Source organism: Phodopus roborovskii, unplaced genomic scaffold (assembly GCF_943737965.1).
Source record: "Phodopus roborovskii unplaced genomic scaffold, PHOROB, whole genome shotgun sequence".
Classification (NCBI taxonomy): Eukaryota; Metazoa; Chordata; class Mammalia; order Rodentia; family Cricetidae; genus Phodopus; species Phodopus roborovskii.
In genome coordinates, this window is record NW_026126578.1 from 1,508,205 (window position 1) to 1,530,686 (window position 22,482).

The 22,482-nt window shown below is 45.1% G+C and overlaps 1 protein-coding gene across 10 annotated transcripts in view; it reads left to right on the top strand.

Moving 5' to 3' along the window:
- Itpr1 (inositol 1,4,5-trisphosphate receptor type 1) overlaps window positions 1-22,482 on the top strand; it is a 332,548-nt gene that overhangs the window by 239,687 nt on the left and 70,379 nt on the right. For all 10 annotated transcript variants that reach the window (XM_051203747.1, XM_051203749.1, XM_051203751.1 and 7 more), the window contains 2 exons: window positions 16,113-16,293; window positions 18,419-18,672. In XM_051203747.1, coding sequence (XP_051059704.1) covers window positions 16,113-16,293; window positions 18,419-18,672 — 435 coding nt within the window. The remainder of the gene's footprint in view (window positions 1-16,112; window positions 16,294-18,418; window positions 18,673-22,482) is intronic.

The following is a 22,482-nucleotide window of genomic DNA, read 5'->3' on the forward strand; positions in this document are numbered from 1 at the left end:
CAGAGTTCTTGTTTGATATGAGAAGCAAGCGCGCTGCTTTGGCGTATCCATTTAGTTTTAAAGGTTGACTTGTGAACCCATACAGGGAAGCACATTCGGTCTCATAGTTTTGTATAAGCTGTCCTTTGGTTTGCATTTGTGTTCTCGTTGTGCATAGCTTTGTCTGGTCAGAGGTGAGTGTAACCAGCCATATAAAAAGCTCTTGTTCAGTCATTACATTTCTTGGTGTTTTCTGGACTTCATCTTGAGGGAGAGGGATTGTGGGAAAGACCTCAGATGAGTGCCGTAAACCCCTTCTACTATTCCCAGTTTGGCATGTATGTGTGAGGTTTATGCCTGTCTTATATTTACAAGAGGAAGTATCCCGTTTAATTTTATTTTCACACTAAAACTGAAGTGTTAAGAGAACATAGTGTTTTAACACTCTCTTGGTTATCAGCTGCAGAGCGGAGGTTGCATATTGTCACATACAGTTTTCTGAGTACATTTCTACATTTGTTACCTGGCAACATTGCCGCGTCAGCACACGAAGATGTGTCGGTTTCTGCCAGTTCCTCACTCTCTGTACTGTAGAAGGGAGAATGCCTGCTTCTCTGCAGGGATGGAGAAGGCACAGAGCTAATGGGCTTAGAGAAAGTCAGACTCCCCATGCACTCTAGCAAGGTCATCTTGTCTTGGCAACAGCTGCCTTCTTGAATCTTGTGTCTTTTTCCTCCTGGGTTAGGTGAGGGGTTTGTACTCAGTTGCCATGAATCCTTGTCGCTGATCTTTGATCTTCTTAAACTAAAAGCAAACAACAGTCACCTTGTGTCCTAGTCATTATATGAGTCATCTGGATCATTTTAATATTGTAATGTAGATATCCTTAATTGCTTTCATTTGATCCCCAGCCTCCTGCCTGATTTAAATGTTATGGCTTTGTCTACCTGTGATTTCTGATGATGAAGAAAATCCTTTAGTACAATCAGAGCCACAGCATTGCTTGCTGAAGGTCAGCCATTGAGCTGATTATAGCCCAGCAGATGTATTTGCTTGCCAGAACCATGAACTGAAAACACTCATATAGAAAACACTCATATAGCACTAAAGTGGAGCCTTTATATGCTCTGGGGTCATCACAACCCATCCCTCATTTGACTAATGCCTAGCTGTCTGGCCTTTGAAAACATAGCAGTTGAAACCTTGTATTATGGGTTTGAAAGACTCCCTAGTGTACTTGTACATTCTAAGATTCAGGAAAAGCTTCCTGAGACCAAGGGCATTATATTCTCCAGCACCTGTAATATCATCTTGAAGAATGCTTGCTAGGGAAAGGTTTCCATGGTAACTATTTTTGAAACAGTCTGATGGCATCAACAGGTTAAACAAGAAGTCTTCTGGCTTGGGGGCATCCTATAAGCAGAGCTCCTTAGAAGGAAGCCTAGGGAAGTCTGGGCCTGAGCCCAGTATGCAACCACTGGAGAGTCTGGCCAGGATAAGCCAGGTTTTAGGACCTGTTGGTTTTACAGTGCAAGGCTTGCTTTTATCATTTTGTTCATAGAGAGGTCTTTGTAATCTATTGGACTCTTATTGTCTTGCCTATTAAGGAAAAGAAAGACAGATGGGCAGCTGTCTGTGTCTGGAAGGTAGTTAGAACCATGCACTTAATCTGGAAAGCTTGGACTCAAATACTCAGCTCCTTGCAAAAGCCCAAGGAGCCACTTTCACGAGGCTTGCTGTGAGTGTTAAGTTTACTTCCAGTTTTTCAGTTTTCATCAGGAAAGTTTCCAAGAGGAAGTCACAAAATTCTTCACCTGCCTTTGTTGTTGTTGTTGTTGCTTTGTTTGTTTTATTTTTAATATCCAAAGGGCACTTGACCCCGAGGGTTCCTAGCTTACACTGGAGGAATCCGTTTAACTTTGCAAGTCTATATGCTGCTGTTTAAACTTTAAGATGACTCTGACTACATCAGAGTCCTCAACCAGCAGGCTGAGGCGAACTTTAAAGAAAAACCAGGTCATGCCGCATGTTTTTGGTGAGCACAGGAATCAACAAAGAGACGTTACATAACTTCTATTTATGTCCTCCTTGCTCACTATCTGCAGGCAGGCAAGAGTCGCAGAGCTGGGATTTAATGAGCTCTCTGGGTTTGCTCACCTTCCTGAGCTGGTAGGAACCAGCTTGCTCTCAAAATCAGGCTGTGGGTGGGCGGCCAGGGGTAGGTGGACTGCATTGTTGCCATGGTGTTTTTTAATTCCCCTGTCTCTCACAGATCCTGCTCTCCCCTTCCCTGACTCCCCAGCCCCCCCTTCTTTTCTTTTCTGTCTTTTTAGCCCATACGCTTCCGTGTTTCTCACGCCCACTCATGATTTCTTGGAGCTGTCTCAGGAAACCGGAATATTTTCCCTCCCTTCCCCAAACACCCCCATTGTGTAGCTCTAGGGCCTCAGAAGAGTTTTTTCCTAAGGTGTTCTTTTCCCACCCTCCCTTGTCTATTTTCCCGTGATTTTTCGTAACCACTCCCTCCACTGCAGGGGCTTATCCTCTAGTGTGGCTTGATAGAGGCTGGCTGGCTGCTGCTAGATTGCTCCAGAACCAGGTGGATTCCGTTGCTTCTAGCACCGCCATTTGCCCAGAGGACAGAGGTTGTTTGTGTTTCCCTACATCCTGGTCTGTGCTCTTGCCCTGAGCTGAATGACATCTGTCTCCTCTGGCCACATTATGAAATAGAATCCTACACATAAAAGAGATTCATAGGAAAACAAGAGACTAGGTTTGTCCCATAATGATGGTTCTTAGATAATTTGAGTGACTCCTTTACCTGAAAGTTAACAGGTTGAAATTAACCTACATTTAAAATATACATACATACATATATATATATATATATATATATATATATATATTAATTAGGGGCTAGGGAGTTGATCTCCATGTCTGTCTGTCTGTCTGTGTCTTCCCCCCCCCCCCCACACACACACGGGCAGGAGCACACAGTAACTCTTTGACATACACCAAGAAAGATATATATGGCTGAGAACCGTACTGCTGCTGAGGGATGCTCACTGCACCATGGCTTGAGGGAAACCACCCGGGTTCCTGTGCTGACTTTGCGTTGATCCCTACACACTCACAAGATTGAAAGCTTTTCACAAGTACAGAGGAATAAGTTGATTGAAGTACTCCATGGGGGGAGGGGGAGGAGGGAATAAGTAGTTCCAGCAGGCTTAAGATTTTTTAGTAAAAATTTTAAAAAGTAAAAAAAAAAAAATAATAATAATAATAAAGTCAGGCCCACCCCTGCCTTGCTTACAAGTTGTGCAATCCTTAATAGAGGTAGCCTGTTTGAATAATCAAAGGCAGGCTGACTTCCCTTCATTAACTGGAGCTGCAGACATCTGCATAAAACATCCCAGATTCCAGACTGAGTAGGTAATTTTTTTTTCCCCTCTGAGTAACTGGAGGGACTTTCCCTTTGGAAACCTTCCAACAGAGTTAACTTATGGTTGAGACATTTCTCTCTCTTTCCCTGGTGCTGAGTGGAACACAGGGCCTTGTGCATAATAGGCAGGTGTTCTACCACTGAGCTTGTGCTGGGAGATAGCCAACAGCTTGATCCCTGGTGGGGCTATTCATCACCTCACGCCCGAGCCTGGAGCCCTGCATTCAGAGAACCTCCTTCATGTTCACATGTTCACAGCTGGCTGCGGTTCTGTGTGTCAGCTCTTTGCTACTTTGGAACCTACCAAACACTTAAATTTCCCGGTCCACTAAGGTCCCCTCTGAAAGCGGCTCTCTGTTTTATCAGTTTCCTATACCTGGGCTTTGAGCTTGCTTCATCAGTGTGGCTCAGACACTCAAGGCTGTGGTCCTGTAAAGCATATGAATTCCTCCCTCCACTGTTCCAAGAACCCAAGACTGGTGGGGGCAGAGGGGTGGGGATACTGCTCTTGAAAAAGAGAGGATGTGTTGCAGTCGCCCTTAGCAGCCGGTGTTTGAAAAACGTGTTTTTATTAATGTTCTTGCAACATGAGCCCACAGACTGTTCAAGCCTGGGGAGGGAGCCAGCTTCTGAGGCGGAAGGCCCACAAAGAGCTGTCTTTCCTGCTCCCAAGCTAATGATGCAGGCAGCTGTGTCTCTAAGGCTGGATTGGTTAATGGTTAACTGGGTGGATTAAAGATCCTCAACCAGACTGAACCAGTCCCAGAGTTAGAAGCAAAAACCTGATAAATGCCACCACCATACCAACAGCTTTCCCTACAGTGTGACATTTTCCCCATTTATCAGGACTTTGAGCTTTCACGTACCTGGAATTAAACCTCAGCTACTAGATATAAGCAGCTTACGGGTTTGGGAACTGTGCCTCCCTTATTCATTCACTAACACAATAAATACCGAGTACCTGACAAAATGCGTGTGCTGTGCGAGCAGGGACAGGGGCTCTGTAAGCCTTGACTTAGTAGCATGCCATCCAGTGGGCAAGATGGCTAGGAAGCCAGCAAACATCTAGTGCAGAGCAAAACTGGGAGAATGAGACAAGGAAGAAAAGATAGCCCTTAGGATGGCAAGGGCAGGTGTGGAGGAGACATTTATCCTGAGACCTTACAGGTGGAATGGGGCGAGAGCAGTTCTGGCCCTGGGCTGGGTATGTTGGAATTGCTGAGGTGGCCAGTATGGCAGGAGCACCGTGCAGGGCAGGCAGTAGCATGGAGTGACTAGTCAGCTATGGTAGCACGCCTGACATCAGGGGGGAGGCTGGATTAGGTGATCTCCATGCTCCCTGCCAGCCTCGACTCAGTTCTTTTAAAGGGCACCAAGTTGGCTTAGGTCAGTGACCTGCTCAAATACATACTGCTGCTGCCAGGGCTGAAATATATTGAACTAACAAAGATGAACACCATCAAATTTCAACCTGACCACCTCCGTCCATCTGTACTTGTCACTGTCAGATGCTTTTCTGGTCATAGAGACATTGCCTAAAGGGCCAACATAGTGAAATGTGCCTGCTGGATTAGGAGATGTGATGGTCTCAGGAGTGTGTCTGAGAGTGAGTTGAGTTGGACAGGTGGTCCATGGATGATGGCAGGTGACAGCCAGTTCCCCATCAACTGGCATTGGTTTTTGTCGTTGGCATGAGAGGGTGTATTTATTTTTCTTTGGATTTTATGGTTTAGTGGACTTGTCACAGTCAAGTGTGTTGAGAGCAGTGAAGGACAGAAGAGGGCTAGCAATGAATCTTGCCAGGTGCCCAGTACCACAGGGACTGTCACATGTATTTCCTATTTCCTCCTCCTAATAGACCTGTGAGATTGATCTTACTCTTACTCTTTCCTCTTGAAGATGAGGAAACTGCAGCCGGATTTTAACGAGCGGCCTGCCCAAGCCCATCCAGTTCCCAGACCATCCCCACGCTCATGTGTCAGTATAGGATGTGAAGCTCTTTCTCAGTCCCAGGGCTCTGCACAGACACAGAAAATGTGTAAGCCAAGTAGTATTCTTGGTCATGCTATACATTTCAATACAGGGTCCCTGAGAATTCAGGAGCTCTGAACCAGGAAAATTTGGCCTACAATAATAAACAGTGCCTTCTAGTACACAGAACAGGTACATGACCTCAAGGGTCTGTTCAAAAGCTTGACTTCTTCTTCGGGCCTCTTTTGTAATATCTCAGATCTCCACACCCATCCTTTGGGAAAGAAGAGCTAGTCATGACCAGGATAAAGTCTTTCCAGGATAAAGACGCCACATTCAGCCCCTCTGTAGCTGATGGAGAGTGAATTGCTTTATGTTGACCTGCACTTGCATGAGTGAGGGCAGTGTCTTTTCATCATGCCCACTTACCTCCCTTTGGCCATCTACATGTTTCACTGTGGGACACCTTTGTGGCCTTGGGATGATACCTGATGAAGAAGCTGATTGCAGAATAGACAAGTGATTGGGAGATGAGGAATTCATTTGTTGGGGTGAAAACTTTAATGTCCTATCACGTGCCTTTCCTTTTTCTCCTTCCTTTCTTTGGTAGGATCCCACCATGTAGCCTAGGCCTCTGGCCTCTGCCTCTCAAGTGATAGGATTTACAGGCCTGTGCCAACACACTTAGTTCAGAAAACATTCCTTGGGTTCCCCCCCCCCCACAATCGTTTCTCACCTATTTCTTTTGTAGTGTCATGATGCAGGTTGGAGGTCTGAGGAGACCTCCATGCTCTCCCAATTTGAGACCCCACAGGGAATCTGTGGACAAACCAATGTGGGACTTCATTGTTTCACACAAACAGCCAAAAGTGACTCTTTGAATCATCACCCCAGAAGGTGCTTTGAGGCAACCCCAGAGCCATGTCCCAGATTGTTGGTCATTTTTTTCTTCTCTGTTTGAGAAGCTATCCATGGGTTGAGACTGTGAGGCCTTAAATCCTTTGGATAGAACTCTTCCCGGGATCTAATTGAGATTTATAGTAATTAATAGGAGACTCTACTGCTGGTTTTAAAACAAAGCTGTGACCCAGTCAACAACAAACCAAAATACTTTTCTGCACTCATGGGGTATTAGCGAAAAGACCCCTTCCACTTCCACATACAGTTCTTGGATGGCACTGACTTCACTGTTTTTAAGCACTGTACCGATTTTACATTCTGTTGGTCATCTTTGTTTTTTCCAGGAGGTTTTCCCTTTCATGTCTTTGGCCAGAAATCACACCAGTGTGTCCCCACAAAGATACTGACTTTTGGAATCCATAACAAGTTTTGGTAGTTAAATCTGGAGGAAAAAGAAAAAATAGCTCAGAGGCACAGGGTTCTCCAAAGCAGTGGCTTTGTCTCTGAAATCCTTTTGAGTAACTCTTAAATCTTACAAGAAGAGTGATTGCTGCTGGCATACCTGTATAGTCAGTTGCTTTGAAAGACATCACATCCATTTATTTTATTTATGTATAGGCAAGTTCTCACTATGTAGTTTAGGCTGATATCTAATTATGTGTGATTTTTTTTTTTTTCCTGCCTCAGTCTACTGAGTGCTGGAATTGCAGGGTTGCAGCATGCTACTGTGCCTGCCCGGCCTAATTTTTGTAAGTGTACTTTGCTGGCTGAGATGTTGTTGATGAATATGTATGACACTATTCCTATTCTGATCTGCATGGCGATCTGTGTGCTGTGCTGCGAAGATGGGGCAGAATCTCCCAGCAAGTGCTAGCTCCTGTGGGCACTGAAAGACAGGCCAAGGAGAGAGCATTTCAGCATCCTGCATCTCAGGACAGGGTGGACTTGGCTGCTGGTTAAAAGATGAATTATTTTACTTAGAAAAGCATCATTAAAGGTCTGTTTTCGCCTTGACCCTGAAGACCAGGAGCCAAGTGAATCCTTTAACCCTTTCTCTCAGGTATCAGAAGTCAATGATGGGTCTTACCATGTCCTTTGTCCATTCTTCGTTGGCAGAATAATCAAAAATGGGTGAACACCTTTAAGCCATCAGAGCTTTGGCAAAGCCTGAAACTGATAATGTTTTTGGTTTCCCCTGCACCCTTGGTTTTCTTCGTTGCTTTTATTTCTTAGCTCATTCAAGCCAGAAACAGTCTCAGAAAACTTGGTAAAGTGAGAGCTACAGGTGTTTAGTTGAAACCCATCAAAAAGTACAAAAAAAAAATGATTTTATTCATTTGTTTATTTGTTTGTTTGTTTTGAGACAGGCTTTACCTCTCCTGGAACTCTCTAGGTAGATAAGGGTATCATAGAGCTCATAGATAAATGTATCTACCTCTGGCTCCTGAGTGCTGGGAATAAGGGCATATGCCACCAGTTTAAAAATTGACTATTTTTTAAAGGGAAATATTCTCTTTTGATTTGTCTCTCTTGGAAATACTGGAGAAAAGTTCATGTAAAAGACTTAAGGTGCTACAGAGATAGCTTAGCTTAAGGTTTAGCAAGCATATTGTTCTTGCAGAGGACCCAAGTTCAGTTCCCAGCACCCATGTTAATGACCTCACAACTACCCATATGTCCAGCTCTCAGGGGCCCAACACTCTCTTCTATCCTCTGCAGGCACCTGCACTCATGGACACATACCTACAGACAGACACACATATACACATAATTACAATTAAATCTTTTTTTAAGAGAGAGAACCACTTAGGACTGACTAGGAAGGCAGGCCTGATATCAGGCTTGTAGTCTAGCTTTGGAGGTATTTCCGTTTAAGAAGTGGAAGCTAATGTGCTTAGCTGTATATCTACAAAATCAGAATGGTTTCTATAACTAGTAATAGTCTAGCTCTGATTTTACTTTTATTTCCTGCATTGTTACAGTTACTGGGAATTGCTATTTACTATATTTTTGCTCTCAGTTTTGAACTATCTTGAGCTACCAATACCATATGTGAATGTCACTGAATGTTACTTGAATAGGAGATTTTGATCCTCACATACTACCCATTGACCCACCTTTCCTATATCCAAGTGCCTTCCCTTTGACACAGGTACTACTGTTAGGTAGCAATATGACCAGGCATTTACATCAGGTACAGTAGGAGTTAGGTCATTTTTCACAGTTTTATAACTGCCACCTTGATGGACACCCAGCCTCTATGTGATGAAGACCAGGCAGATAAGGAATCCTCAGGATTCCTAAAATCTAAAACCACAGATTGGTTAGAGGAGCCAAGGCCAAATTGTAATTTCTGAGTTCCAGTTCGCCACGGCGGGTGTGCCTAATTAAGTGTAAATTTTTCGCCTTGTGGTTTCTGATCTTTGACTTGTGATCATTATCCTTGGTTTCTAAGAAAAAGACTCAGGTCCTACAGCAGTTATTGTATGACAGTTGTTTGCTGAGAGCTTAAAAGCCCCAGCCCTGGCAAACTCTCAAATGCCAGAAAGGGATTGTTTAGGAGTCATAGTTACCAAATGTATTAAGCCTCCTTGTTCCCTGTGCAGGTTCCATTCTTCACCATGATAGTGGTCTATGTTTATTTCCCTGACAGAGTTGAGGATAGTGGTAGGCTGGCTTATAAAAAGCTGCAAGGGATCCAAACTGTGACAGACTCCTGTTCAGCAGAGATAAGTTTAACAAAGCATTGGTGGAAGGCTAGAGTGTCAGAATCTGCCAGGCTAATTGTGGGGGCACCAAGAACTAGTTGAGAGACTTAGCAAGTTATATAACTTCTTGGAAGCTCTTGTTTCTTTGTCTGTAGGTATAATAATGGCATCTACCTGTGCCATACTTGGGCAATGCTTGGCAAATTGGCATCCTTCCATTACTGCTGACTACTGTATAATTTACAGAAAGGGTCTCAGTTAATCACAGGTACATAGCCATTACCATTACTTTGTTCCATTGGGGAAGGCAGACATTCAGTTAGGATGCCCCTCAAGCCCCAGAGTAAAGCAAAGAGTATGGCTCTTGGAAACACCATTGTTGGCTCACTGCTCAGCCAACATTTTTCAAATTCTCGGACTTAGCCCAAAGACTTAATTCATTCTGCAGCTGATAAGTGAGCCATGCCGAGTATACAACGTCATGGCTGTATCAGTCAGGGTCATGTCTTGTGAAGCAGTAAAATGAAAAAAAAAATCCCTTTCTGTGTTTTCTTGGTGTCCAGTGTGTGCGCTTCTAGAAAGTGGCATCACAAGGTGTAAATGGTTTCTTTGGAGAAGGATCAAAGTCTCACCACCACCCCTGGACCTGGGCCACTCCATGGAGGAGACAACTCTGTATCACAGGCATCTCCCTTCCTGCCATTCCCTATCCTTTAGCTGAGATAGATGTCCACGAAGGGGCTCCTTCAAACTGAGCAGCCCAGTGTCTGGGCAGGCACAGGAGGATAGCTCACTTTCCAGGGAGTGAGCACCATTTGATAGTGGATTCCAAAAGCCTGCCTCTCTTCAATTCTGAGCTCTGGTACCTCCTTTCTGATGAGGAAGAGCTCTGCCCTGCCCCCCTTCACTTATTGTCCTGGCTATGTGTCCAGGTTATAGCAAAAGGCCTCTATGTCATGTGATGGTTTTCTTCAAGACCTTAGGCCCACAGTTTAATTAGGGATGTCACCTCTGATCCTTAAAAAAAAAAAAAAAAAAAAAAAAAAAAAAGTTTCCATCACACTACAGCAGCTATCTTCCTGCTTTCTGCAAGATACTTCCACTCTCTGCTGAACCCTAACCTCAGGCACCTCTTATCATAACATAAGCCAGGCTACATTTCTTAGTAAGATATCGGTGGAGGTAACAGGTGGCCAACAGACTAATTAAGCAACAGTTTTATTTTCAAGATGAATCACAGTAGCAGGTAAATGTAATATTCTTTTGGTCTGAGACCCATCTCATTCAGTGGGTTGGCACCCATCACACTCAGCTCCAGATAGGAAACCTGTGCACAAGCCAGTGATTATAGAATAAGAGCATCAGGTAGGACTCTGTAGCCACATGCTTTTGTGGTCCTGAAGAACTAAACTGAGCAGAAGCCATGGAGGAATGTTCCTTATACCCTTGCTCTATTTGCTTTCTTACACACCCCAGTATCAACTTCTCAGGGGCAGGGGTGGCACCACCCACTGTGGGTTAGGCCCTCCCACATCAATCATCAGTCAAGAAAATGCCCCTAGCTTTGCATCCAAGTCTCAGCTGAGTTTCCCTCTTCAGTGACTCTAGCTTGTGTCAGGTTGACAAGAAACTAACCAATACAAGAGTTTTATTGGAAGGGTCTTCTTGAGACCTTTACAAAAATCTTTTCCTGTGTGAGCCTTAGTTTCTGCGTTTGTAGAATGTGAGGGGGGTAGCTAAATGGGTATTTTGTAAATGTTGTGTTAGTTCCAAGAGGTGTTTGGGTGGTTCTGACACCATCTCAAAGGGATCCTTTATGCCTGCCTCTCTTACATAAGGTGTCTTTTCAAAAAATGGCGTTTGGGGAGGGGAGAGAGCAGGATTGTTATGTTGACAAGAAACTAGGTCCTGCTAGCTTCTCCCAGCTCCAGCCATGATCAGAATTCTCTTCCCCTTTGTTTTGTTTTGAACCTTGGCTAATGGCTGTCCTCATCCCCACCCCCAACCCAGCCCCCACCCCACACTGCTGCCTGGAGATGGCTGGGGCCTGTAGCCACTTCCTCACCCTACTCCTGACCCCACTTCCTTCCCTCAAGCTTGTCACGTGCAAACCTGCCATACCTCATGCCTCAGCTTGGCAGTGAGCAGCTGCCCCTGAACAAGCCCTGTTTCCTCTGCTTTCCAAGCCTCTATTCATGCCTGCCCACCAAGGCCATCTTCCTGTTGGGAAAGAGGTGGAGAATTTTCTGTGGCTCTGCCATAAGCCTCTGACCTGCTCTGACCCTAGCTCTTTGTGTGCAATGTGCTGGGTTTCTGAATGATGCTATCTATCTTGGCAGTCTCCTCAGATGCTGATGAGACAGCATCTATGAAAAGGGTTTTGGCATCCATAACAGAAGGGTGAGGACAGGTCAGTGAGGGGTTGGCAGATGCCATTCCCTTGGGTGACCAAGGATGTTCTGAAAGTGGCCCCATCTGTATACGTTACCAAAGTTCCCTAGCATTCTGGAACCAAAGCAGGCTTGTCTCTTCAGTGTGGTGCAATTTTTATCCACAGTTATACGTACAGATTTGAAGAATGGAACCTGATTAGATTTATAAATGTTTTTACACCTATTGTATGGCTACAATAACAGATGGCCACACACCTAGAGGCTTTGAGTTACCAAATTCACTATCTTACAATTTCAACATGAATCTTTTCTAGATTTCAGCCGAGGTTCTACTAGCAAGGCTGTGTTCCCAGATGGAGGCTCCAGGGACACTCCCCTTACTGGCTGTTTGCAGCTTCTACAAAGTGATTACACTTCTTAGCTAGGCTCCCAGCCTGTTCCTTTCAACATAACAGCAAGAATTGACTCCTCATATCACTGCTCTCCCCCTATCTCCTGGCCTCCTTCCTCCAATATTGAAGTACCCATGTGAGGACAGCAGGTCCCTGTGGTGACCCAAGGTTGTCTCATTGTTGAAGATTGGATGGTTAGCAATCATGTCTGCCACATTAATTCCTAGTGTAAGGTACAGGCACACTGACAGGATTCAGGGATGAGGATATGGATGTCTTCAAGAAGCCCCTTGTTTGCCATAATTATCTGTGCAGCTGCCACTCTCATCAAGACGGTTCCTTTCTCTGGAGCATTATCTTATTCCCCTTCATAGCACATCCCATCACTACTGCCATTTTGATTTCTGTTGCCATCTAGTGTTTCTTACCCTGGGGTAGATTTGTATCAAAGGGTTGGTTCCCTGACACCTGCCAGGTGGTATGGAGGGAAGGATTCAGAAAAAGTAAAGTCTCTGTGTGACAGCTTTTGGCCTGGGGGAAGAAACAGTTCACTGAAATAGGTTCAGGGAAGAAAGAGTACATGAGACAAAGTAGGGCTGGGGCTCTGGGGGCTGTGTGTCTGTTTGCCCCTCAGCCCCACATATAATAAGCCATACCTCCTCTCCCTTCTTAGCAGCATGGGACAGGTTACCTCAGAAAGAGGTTTAATGAAGGTCAGCAGAACTGTGAGGCGTGAGAAGGGCCCAGTTTCTTAATGTCTGTATCTCACCAGGGAGAAGACATGTGAATGTTGCTAGCTGGCCCCACCAGGTTGTCCCAGAGCCCTGAGTGGTTTCATATCTGTCCTCTCCACATGACACATCTCACTATTTTGTAGAACACTCTGCTTCTCCACTCTCTCTGCCCTCAACATTCACTTCTCTTCTTACAGAAGATGCCATCACTTCCTTTGAGAGACCGGAAGTCTTCTTCAAGCTGTCTTTGTGTAACTTGGTCTTTCTGAGAGCCTGAGCCTGGGCTCCATTGTACCCTAAACCATTCCCCCTGGATGTCCTGGTGAGGTCACACTCTTCCTAATTAGTGGCAGTGTCCGGGGCATGCTAAAGTATTTATCGTGTACTATCTTTTAGGGTCTTAAGAACTAATACTCAGCAGGTCCCTGGTTAAGATGCTGAACAAAAGGTTTCCTCCTGGCACCTGGTAAAGAAGCCAGTGACGTTGACCTCCTGTGAGGATGGCTCTCAACCTGTCTGTAGGACTTTTGAGGCCACCGCACTACTGTACTCATTTCGCAGATGAAGAGAGCAAGACATCAGAGACTGATACATTCTCGAGTGACCTTGGGTAGTGGAGCCAAAGCCAGGCAGTTTTCCTGGGCTGCACAGTGGCGGCCCTTTCACCTGGGTAGACAGACACGCGGAAGTGTATGAGGGACCTGTGATTGAGCCCCACACCTTGCATTGCCTTCTCGTGAAGAGCTTCCCACAAGGCACTGATTGTACTTCTCCTGTTGATGAGGAAATGCATAGCTGAAACAGTGGGTAGGGGGTGTGCATCTCTCTCGCCTGCTGCAGTCACTGTCTTTTTCCTGTTCTCTACATAAAGCTATTTCGGATCCTTGAGGAGCTGACCAAGGATTGATATAAATAATATAAAATAAACAGAGTGGCCAGTTGCAGACATACACAGAAGCCGTTGCCCTTCTCTCATTTCAGGAGAGCTTCCCTTACCCTGTAGGTATCAGCTGACATCAGCTGGGTCCTTCCCCCCACCCCCACCCCCCGGATGTTGAGCCCTGTGCTTTACAGCAGGCTAGCTAGCTGTGTGCTGCCCCTCACTGTTGGGGGAGACAGATGACAGGCTTCATTTGTTTATATTATTTATATATCTTTTTAGTTGAAGTACTTTGTTTTTTCTAATGACCAGGTTGTCCCCAGACACTTTTAAAGTTGCCCCAAACTGGTATGGCAACTGTATGAATTCTCCTGCCTTGAAGTGAGTCCCAGCAGTCTCCCTTGAGCACCCTCTCCTTGTGACCCTGAGTGTGGGAAGGTGTCATATGGCCTGTGTCCATTGGAAGGCCATTCCCAGGAATTAAGCAGCTGTGGTTTGGTTCTGTATCCGCTCATGGCTCATTTTATTTGTAGATGTGTTGGCTCCAACTGAGGGGAACCATGAGAACTTGGTTTCTGATATTTAAGCAGTTTTCCAGAATGTATTTATTGGATGGTATTTATTTGTGTCAAGTTTGCTGAATGTCAGAAAGATCCCATTGAGGACAGCTCATCAAAAGAAGAAATAGAACATAAGGTTCTTGACTTTCTTCTGTCAAATGACTGTGGAGTGCCTACTCTGTGTTCAGCCTTATCAAAGTACTGTAGTGGTGGCTGTCGGTCACCAGGCTAAGACACCTGCCTTCATGAACCTTACAATACTTGTGCACAGGCAGCGAGCAGATGGACAGGAAATACAACAGTGAGACTTCAGAGCATCTAATTCCAGTGAGAACAGAACTGGGCATTTGAACAGAAGCAGTTGACCTTGACTTTGTGTAGGGATGCCTTCATTAAGAAAGGAAGTAACCTTGGTGGTGCAACCAAAAGATGAAGAGGGCCTAGCTATGGAGAGAAAGAGGCAGTGAAATTAGTGTCTACCATAGAGTTGTCTTCCAGGTGACCCTTGGATCTCTTTCTCAGGGACCCTTGGATCTCTTTCTCAGGGCAAAAGGATAACTCTTTAGGTGATCATTGGGGCAGTTGTTGAGTTACTGTGCCTTTTCCTCATCAAGCTGCCAGTGTCATGGTGGGTGGGTATTCAGCACCTTTTGAGTTCATTCCTGTTTCTCATGTACTTGGCACATTGCCCAGCTGGGGACAGGTTCACAGATGCAGGAGGGTGACTGGATGAAATGAGAAGAAACCAGAAAGAAATTGAAAGGCAGTAAAGGGCAGTGGAGGAAACCCCAGAAGTGAACTTAGTTGAAAGGGCAGGGTCTTAGAGGATTCAATGAACACAAAGGTCAAAGAGGTAGAAATAGGGCTAGACACTCAGGAATGATTGGAAGGGAAAAGTCAGAACCAGAGAGTATGCCAAGGAGGGGCAGCTTCGGTGTTGTATACAAGAGTGAACCAGAAGTCAAGAATGATGAGCAAGAAGAAAGGATGTGAGCAAGAAAGTACATGAGTGAATTGGACACAGATGTTGGCTACTGTGGTTTATCAGTGGCCAGAAGAGCAAGGGTAACTGCAACTGCTTAGTAGAGATGGAAGCTCCGTAGCTCTGTGGGGTGTTTGCTGAGTTGAGGGTTTGAGAGACACACGTGTAAGAGCTAGAGGAGTTAGGGGGTTGGGGACTGAAAGGAAGGTTATTGTGCTTTCCAGCATTGGAGGCCAAGGGCTCTCCTGTGTGGGAACTCCCATCTTGCCAGAATCAGGTATGAAACTGAGACAAAGAGCTCCGAGAATAGAAAATACATTGTCTGGAACTTTGTCTCAGCCCTTTGGAAATGAACGTATTGTATTTTTATGTAAATAACTCACAGCAGTGTGGTTCTTGCAAGAGAGTGAAAATGAACACTCATAAATGAAGTAAAGACACCATATTGTGTTTTCACATCAACAGTATACACTATTGCTTGCAATGGGGCCAAAAACAAATGTACATCCAAGAGGCAAGCTACCTGGTAATTATAAACATCATCTAACAATTCCTTCCTATCTTATTCTTGAAGAATTTGAGGTTGCTCCAACCCACCGCCGCCCTCATCTAAGCTCCTGTCATGTAATCAAATGCTTTCCTGAGCACTTGTGACTTGCACATCTTAATCTGGCCTGTGTGCTCCAGGTCATCCTTGCCTATGAATAAGCCCTATGGAGCAGACAGCATATTTCCACTTGTTTTTTTATAGGGATGTGCATAGGAACATGGAGAAGACTTGGGACAGTGACCTCCCTGCAATAATCACTGAAACGCTTTCCATTTTTGTTTGTTGTGTATGTTGTACAGAGATGAGAGAAGTGGTTCTCCACTGACTCTGTCCAGCAGGGAAGGAGGGGCTGCTCGAAGTTCAGCAGCTTTTTGGAAGGTTCCATGTTGAAACGCTCAGGTCTTAAACTCCAGAGGATGAACATGTGGAGTAATATTTAGCCATTGTCTAGTCCTCAATTATTTGTGAAGCTAGTGACTGCCTGGGATCTCCATTTAATTTGGGGTCTTAAATGAGTCTGTCTGGAGGGCTCATCACAGTGTTGAGAATCTGTCGGGCTTTATTTTTATTTATTTATTTATTTATTTATTTATTTATTTATTTATTTATTTTCCATGACAGCATTCCTTTTTCTGCCGGTTGACGGAAGATAAGAAATCAGAGAAGTTCTTCAAGGTCTTTTATGACAGAATGAAGGTGGCCCAGCAGGAAATCAAGGCAACAGTGACTGTGAACACCAGTGACTTGGGAAACAAGAAGAAAGATGATGAAGTGGACAGAGATGCCCCATCCCGGAAGAAAGGTGACAATGCTCTTGGGTCCCTTGAACTGGAGCCTGCAGAGGAGCCCTTTATTATATACTGCATGCTCTTCATGACTCCCAGGTTCCAAGATGCGTCCTGACCAGGGCTTTGAGAAAAAAGCTACCTCTGATTACGATGTCTTCCTTATAAATGGCCAAGACAAGGCTCTGACACCTGGGAAGGTCTTCATGCTTAATTCCTAAATATTCTTACAGATGCACCGTTTTAATTAGTATGGGTTGTATTAGCTACTTTTCTTATTTCTGTGGCAGCCCAAGGCAGAACAGGCTTATTCAGGACCATGTCTTGAGATTGTCCTCATCTTGGTGGGGGAAAGGCATGGCAGCAGGGGTGTGAGGCAGCCGGTCACATGGCTCCCACAGTCAGAAAGCAGAGCGTGGTGACTGCTGATGCTGAGCATTTCTCCCATTCATTCAGTTCTCATTGCAAGCCAAGGAAATGGTGCCACTCACATTCAGGGCTGTTCTTCTCATACATCAGTTAACCTAATCTAGAAGCTCCTTCACAGACAAACTCTAAGGTGCGTTTCCATGGCAACTCTAAATCCTCTCAAGTTGACAATCATAATTAAGATCCATGAATAATTTTTTTTAACTGTGCTTTTCTGTTTATTGTTAGAGAAAGTTGAGGAATATATATATGTGTCAGGTGACTTTATTTTCCAAACTGTGAACTTTTCCTCTGTAATCTCCTTGCAGAAAATGCCCCCAGAGGGGGGGTGAAAAACCACAAGTTTAGGAGTCAAAGAGCCTTGAGCAAATTAATTAACCACTCTGAGATTTACTTCTCAAGGCTAGTACTAGAGTTGTCAATCAAGTAACAGTTGACATTTGGAGAATATTTCTTGCAGAGGCTATAGAATGTTGAGCACTATTTTTGACCTTTAGCCTGTTAGATGCCATTAGCACACCTGCACTCCCAACCAAAACTGTCCCCAGGCATTTCCAATTAGCTGCTGTTTTAAGAACAAAGGGGGGAAATCATCCTATTTAAGAATCAGCAGTCTAGAAGGGGAATAAAGAGGAGGAAAAAAAGAAAGAAAAAAAAACTACCAAGACCTTCCAAGTACTGACTATGAACCAGGCATACTCTAGTCAGCTTTCTGTTGTGGTAACCAATACCTGAGGCATATAAACTTAGCACCAGAAAACAAGGTCTTGATCTTGTTGCTTTGGGACCTGCCTTGGGGAAACACATGACCTCCAGAGCACATAGCAGAGGATAAAACTATTCAGTTTACCTCATGGCAGAGACTCAGGAGAAACCAGAAAAGACAAGAAAGTTACATACTCCCCTTCAGGGACACACCATCCCCCTATCCTGGGACACTCCCCCTCCCCCCAAGCCCCACCTCTTAAAGGTTCTGTCAGTTCCCATAAGCCTTTAACACATGGGCCTTTGGGAGCCATTCCTAGATCTAGGCTTTAGCCACGCTTAGTTTAAAGTTCTTTACCTCTCTGGGTCAGTTCATATAAAGCTTAAGTTAATTCTGTACTGAGATAAAATGGTTATCGCACTTTTACAGATAAGGAAACTGAGGCACAGATACAGTTGTAAACCAGTGAGCCAGCATCAGAGCCCATGCAGTCTGTGCTCCCATCTGTGATGCCACAGTTGAGTCACAGGGTTATTCTTTAGACCAGATAAGATAATACACACAGAGTGCTTGCTTACTCATGGTATCTTGGTATTTGGCAAGGGGTCAGTTAGTTGTCATTCCAGTAACAGTAAGTGCTGTTGTGGTTAGTATTCCATCAAGTCTCTTGGGAGCCTCCTCCTAGAAGACACTGATGTACTCACATTTTTATGAAGGAGGAAGCTGAGGCTCAGAGCCTTAGTTTATAAGGTCAGGAGAGCCTACTAACACTGTCACTCCACAGCATAACACAAACCTAAATGTCATGAGCACTATCAAGTTAGCAGGGCTGGACTCCATCCTCACTCATTCTGTCTAGAGACTTGTTGGCATCCAGGATGGATTTTGCCAATCTTACAGATCCTTAGAAAATGCAGGAACCTGGGTATCTGACCTGTCCTCTGGAGTGTAGGAAATAGAGCTTCTGAGAATGTAGCAGTATTGACTGTCACAAGTTTGTCTTTTAGCCAAAGAGCCCACAACACAGATAACAGAAGAGGTCCGGGATCAGCTCCTGGAAGCATCTGCTGCCACGAGGAAAGCCTTCACCACCTTCCGGAGGGAGGCTGACCCTGATGACCATTACCAGTCTGGGGAGGGCACCCAGGCTACAACTGACAAAACCAAGGATGACCTAGAGATGAGTGCAGTCATCACCATTATGCAGCCCATCCTGCGATTCCTGCAGCTCCTGTGTGAAAACCACAACCGAGACCTGCAGGTGAGACTGAGCTGTGGTGGCCCTGAGACCTTCAAGAGAGAGGTCAGGCTATGGGGACCTGGAGCCCTGCATGCGAAGTCCTGTGGAGAGGACCCAAAAACCTACAGGTCCAAAGCCAGGCTGTGAGGACTCTGAGGCCTATAGGAGGGGATTCTGGGTTGGGGAATCTGATACTTGCTGGTGAGAGCCTGGAGTTGGAGGACTCTGTGATTTGTGAATGATTGACTGGTAGCACAGGAGGTCCCAACATTTGTAGGCAAGGTCCCTGGATACCGCAACACCTATAGTTGGGAGTATGAGTTAGATTGGGTCATGGTGTCCCTCTTCTTCTCATGGTTCAGCTCCTGTCACTTAGACCACCTTGCCTGAACTGAAGATCCAGCATTACTGACTTTCTGATTGACTAATAATGAAAATATAGATGGGTGATCTGTCCCTTCCTGTCTTCAGCAGTATCTCCACAAGATCAAATACCACAACCTCGTTCATTAGGGATGCTGACTCCATGTGTAGTTAGTGTGCATAGGTACCTATGCATGTATGTCTCATAACCTGCCACCATTGCTAATAGATGTTCAGGTAATAATTAGATGAATAGACTATTAAGTATATTTATAAAGTAGATACTTTTATAAAATCAGATAAATAGATCTAACTGAATATAGTTGTGTGCTATACAATGACATTATAGCTTTTAGTAGATCATATATTCATCAGTGTGTACTATGTGTTCTAGAAGTTTAGTAAGCTGGACTTGAACTTAGATAGTTTGGAGCTAGAGCTTATGATATTAACCAGACTCTAACACAGACACAAGGTGTTATCTCTCTTGCATTTTTCTTATAACAAAGACTGTTTAGAAAGGGCGGAGGGTGTGCTCCACAGTTCTGCCTATTTGTTCCCAATCTCTACTCAGAAGGGATATGCTGGAGCATGTGGTCCTTGGTGTACTGCCGGGCTTTCCTGTCAACTCTTGAACTTGGGGCACCCACCCCTCCTTGCTTGAGTGGTGTTAGGATGGAAAGACAAAGTGCATCTGCACAGCTCTTAGATGGGCTGTCTCTTCCTAAGCCAAACACGTCTGCATTGATAGTATATGCTTAAATAGTGATGATGTAAGAGGAATTGATACAGGCCAAATTTAACAAGAGGAAGGTACCACCTTTAAATGTTTACATTGCTGACTTTATCCACCAAGTGACTATGGCTGGCCCATTTGTTGCTCCCCCAGCCAACCTCCATCATAAAGAAAGGACATTGTTGAAGAGTAATACAGAGCAATGAAATGAACTAGCAGAAGTCTTCAGCATTAACACCTCTGATTGTTTTTATTTTTATCTAATTGGGCTAAAGACCTGAACTTTGGAAATCAGCTAAGTTCTGAGGTCATCAACTAGCAAAATGGGAATCAGACCTAAAAGTGAAGGAACTCCCTAAAGACCCACCATTGGCCATGGCAAGGTATTCATGGCAGTCAGTAGTCCTGCTGATCCATTGTATAGCAAGGTATACGTGGCAGTCAGTGTTCCCTGTCAGATGTTGACAATCTGTGCTTGACCTTGTTACCATCTGGTGTGGGATTCTGGCTGACCCTTTGGTTGTCCACTGCTTAAGTTTTACTGTTTCAGGCTTAGACACATTAGGCCCAGATCTGTTAGCTGAGACTTGGCTCAAGTAGAACAAAGCGTTCCTTCCCCCAAATCTCCAAGGTCTGGATATTGTCTCATTGGCTGTTATCCCTATGTCTCATGAGGATGTCAATTGTCCCTCTTCCAAGCTGTGCCTCATGGGTCATGGGGGGGGGGGAGATCAAGTAAGGAAATAGTGTTTGGTAGGAATCTAGACCCAGGCAGCTCAGTTGTAGCATCTTTGTGATGCTGGTGGGGGCGCTGGGAGGGGGTCCCAATGTGCTGCTAAGCATAGGGATCAGTGCTCTGTCCTGTTCTTCCATTTGGTGTCACTGGACACCTCCAACTTCAGGCACCACAGAGGAAATAGGTGGCAGCAATTTATGTGCATGTGTGGTCGTATGTCACTCATACTGGAGACCACCTGTTCAGCACCCAGCACTAGTAGTAACCAGACTTCACTCATCCCTGGGATCTGAGTATCTGAAACAGGAGTCACCAGTGCCAATCAGAGATGGCAGTACAACATGCTCAGTGCTGTAAGAGTTTGCCCAGCTAATATTTGCTGAGTTCCCAACTCAACAACAGAGGATGCCTTGAGTAGAACACCCCCTTCATGTCATGGGCCAGTGCTATTAGGCAGTTCTAGAGACCTTTTTTCTTAACCATAGAATCATTTGTTTGAGGGCATTTTGTGTAGAAATTCTGAGCTGAGCAGAAAAGAGCAAAACTACCCTGTTGAGAGTGGAAACTAGAATGTCCCAGAACCTTCTTCCCCAGCCCACATCTTATAGGAGCCTAGAGAGCATGGGGGGGAGGGGTCATTCCTGGGAACCTCAGGTGTCTGCAGGGCCCTGTAGTGCTCCTGGATCACTGCTTTGATTGGGGGTGAGAATCATCTTTTGAAAACTCCTACAATGTGTATGAAAGTGCTATCATGAGACTCATCCCAATGTGGTCATGTAAAAACCAGTTTAAAAAATGGTAAAAAGAAAAGGCATGGTTCCCCACAAATCGGGGGGGGGGGGGGGGGGGAGCCTGCTCCACTGGCATTGAATTTGTGAGAAACCAGTTCTCAAAATGCCATTAAGTAGAATGTACCTACTCAGGATGCTGCCCATTGGCAGAGTACCAGGGCAGATGGTAGGGTACTGGCAATTTTTCTTATAGCTGCCAGGCAGGAGTGGTCAGCTCCTGGCTGCAAGGAAATACAGATGTGCTCAGAGAGCGGAAGCCCCAGCCTTCTAAGGCAGCGGTCTCTGGGCTCATGCCAGCTTCTTGTCATATTTATAACCTTGACTTTCCTGTTGGTAGATGTTCAGTGGAGAGAAAGCTACTGAATTCGGTGGACCACTGCTTCCTTGAACAAGCCCTGCTTAGTCAGAAACCTGATGAAGGACTGCCCTTTCACCACTTTGTGTGGTTTTGAGTGTTTGCTGAGCCATGGCCTGAGCTTCCCCTTCCCCGGGTTAAAGGCCAAAGGCTACATGAGCATAGGCCTGAAACCCTTCTCTTCCTCGGACCCATCTTCATCCACCCTTTGCCCTCATGAAAAGACCAGGGTTTCTTCATGCTGACAGAACAAAGGGGTGCATCCCTGGGCCTCTTGGTGAAAAGTATGTCTGATTTTGTAAAAGACAGGAGGAAATAGATCTCAGTTAGGATGAGGAGAGTCCAGGTAGACACTGCAAAACCCATGAGAGATGGCCTTCAATGGGACCCTATTAACTGGTAACTTTCTTTGTCCTTTTTTTTTTTTTTTCTGTTCACTCACTTGAATTCAGATTATTGCAACCAGTTTTAACAAAGCACCTATTAGTCAGCCCTGTGTAAGCTGTGTGCAACTCTGAGCTATGGCTGTGGTTCTGAGTGTTGCCGAGGGACACTCATGGAGCCCACACAGCCCACCTGGTGCATGGAGAACAGAAAGGCGTCCTTCTCAGCTCCCATCTCATAAGATGGGGGTGCTTCAGAGGCAAGCAGGACTTCCTGGACAAAGGGACTTTACACTGTATCCTGAAGGAAAGAGAGTCAGAAGAGAGGTCAGGAGAGAGTGTCAGACACAGAGAATGCGGTATGAGAGCCCCCCGAGGCAAGAAAGTGGAGTGCTTAGAGAAAAGGAGTTAATCTCTGCTGCCAGAGGACACTGTGACTGGACCAGTGACATCATGCAGCAGAGAGG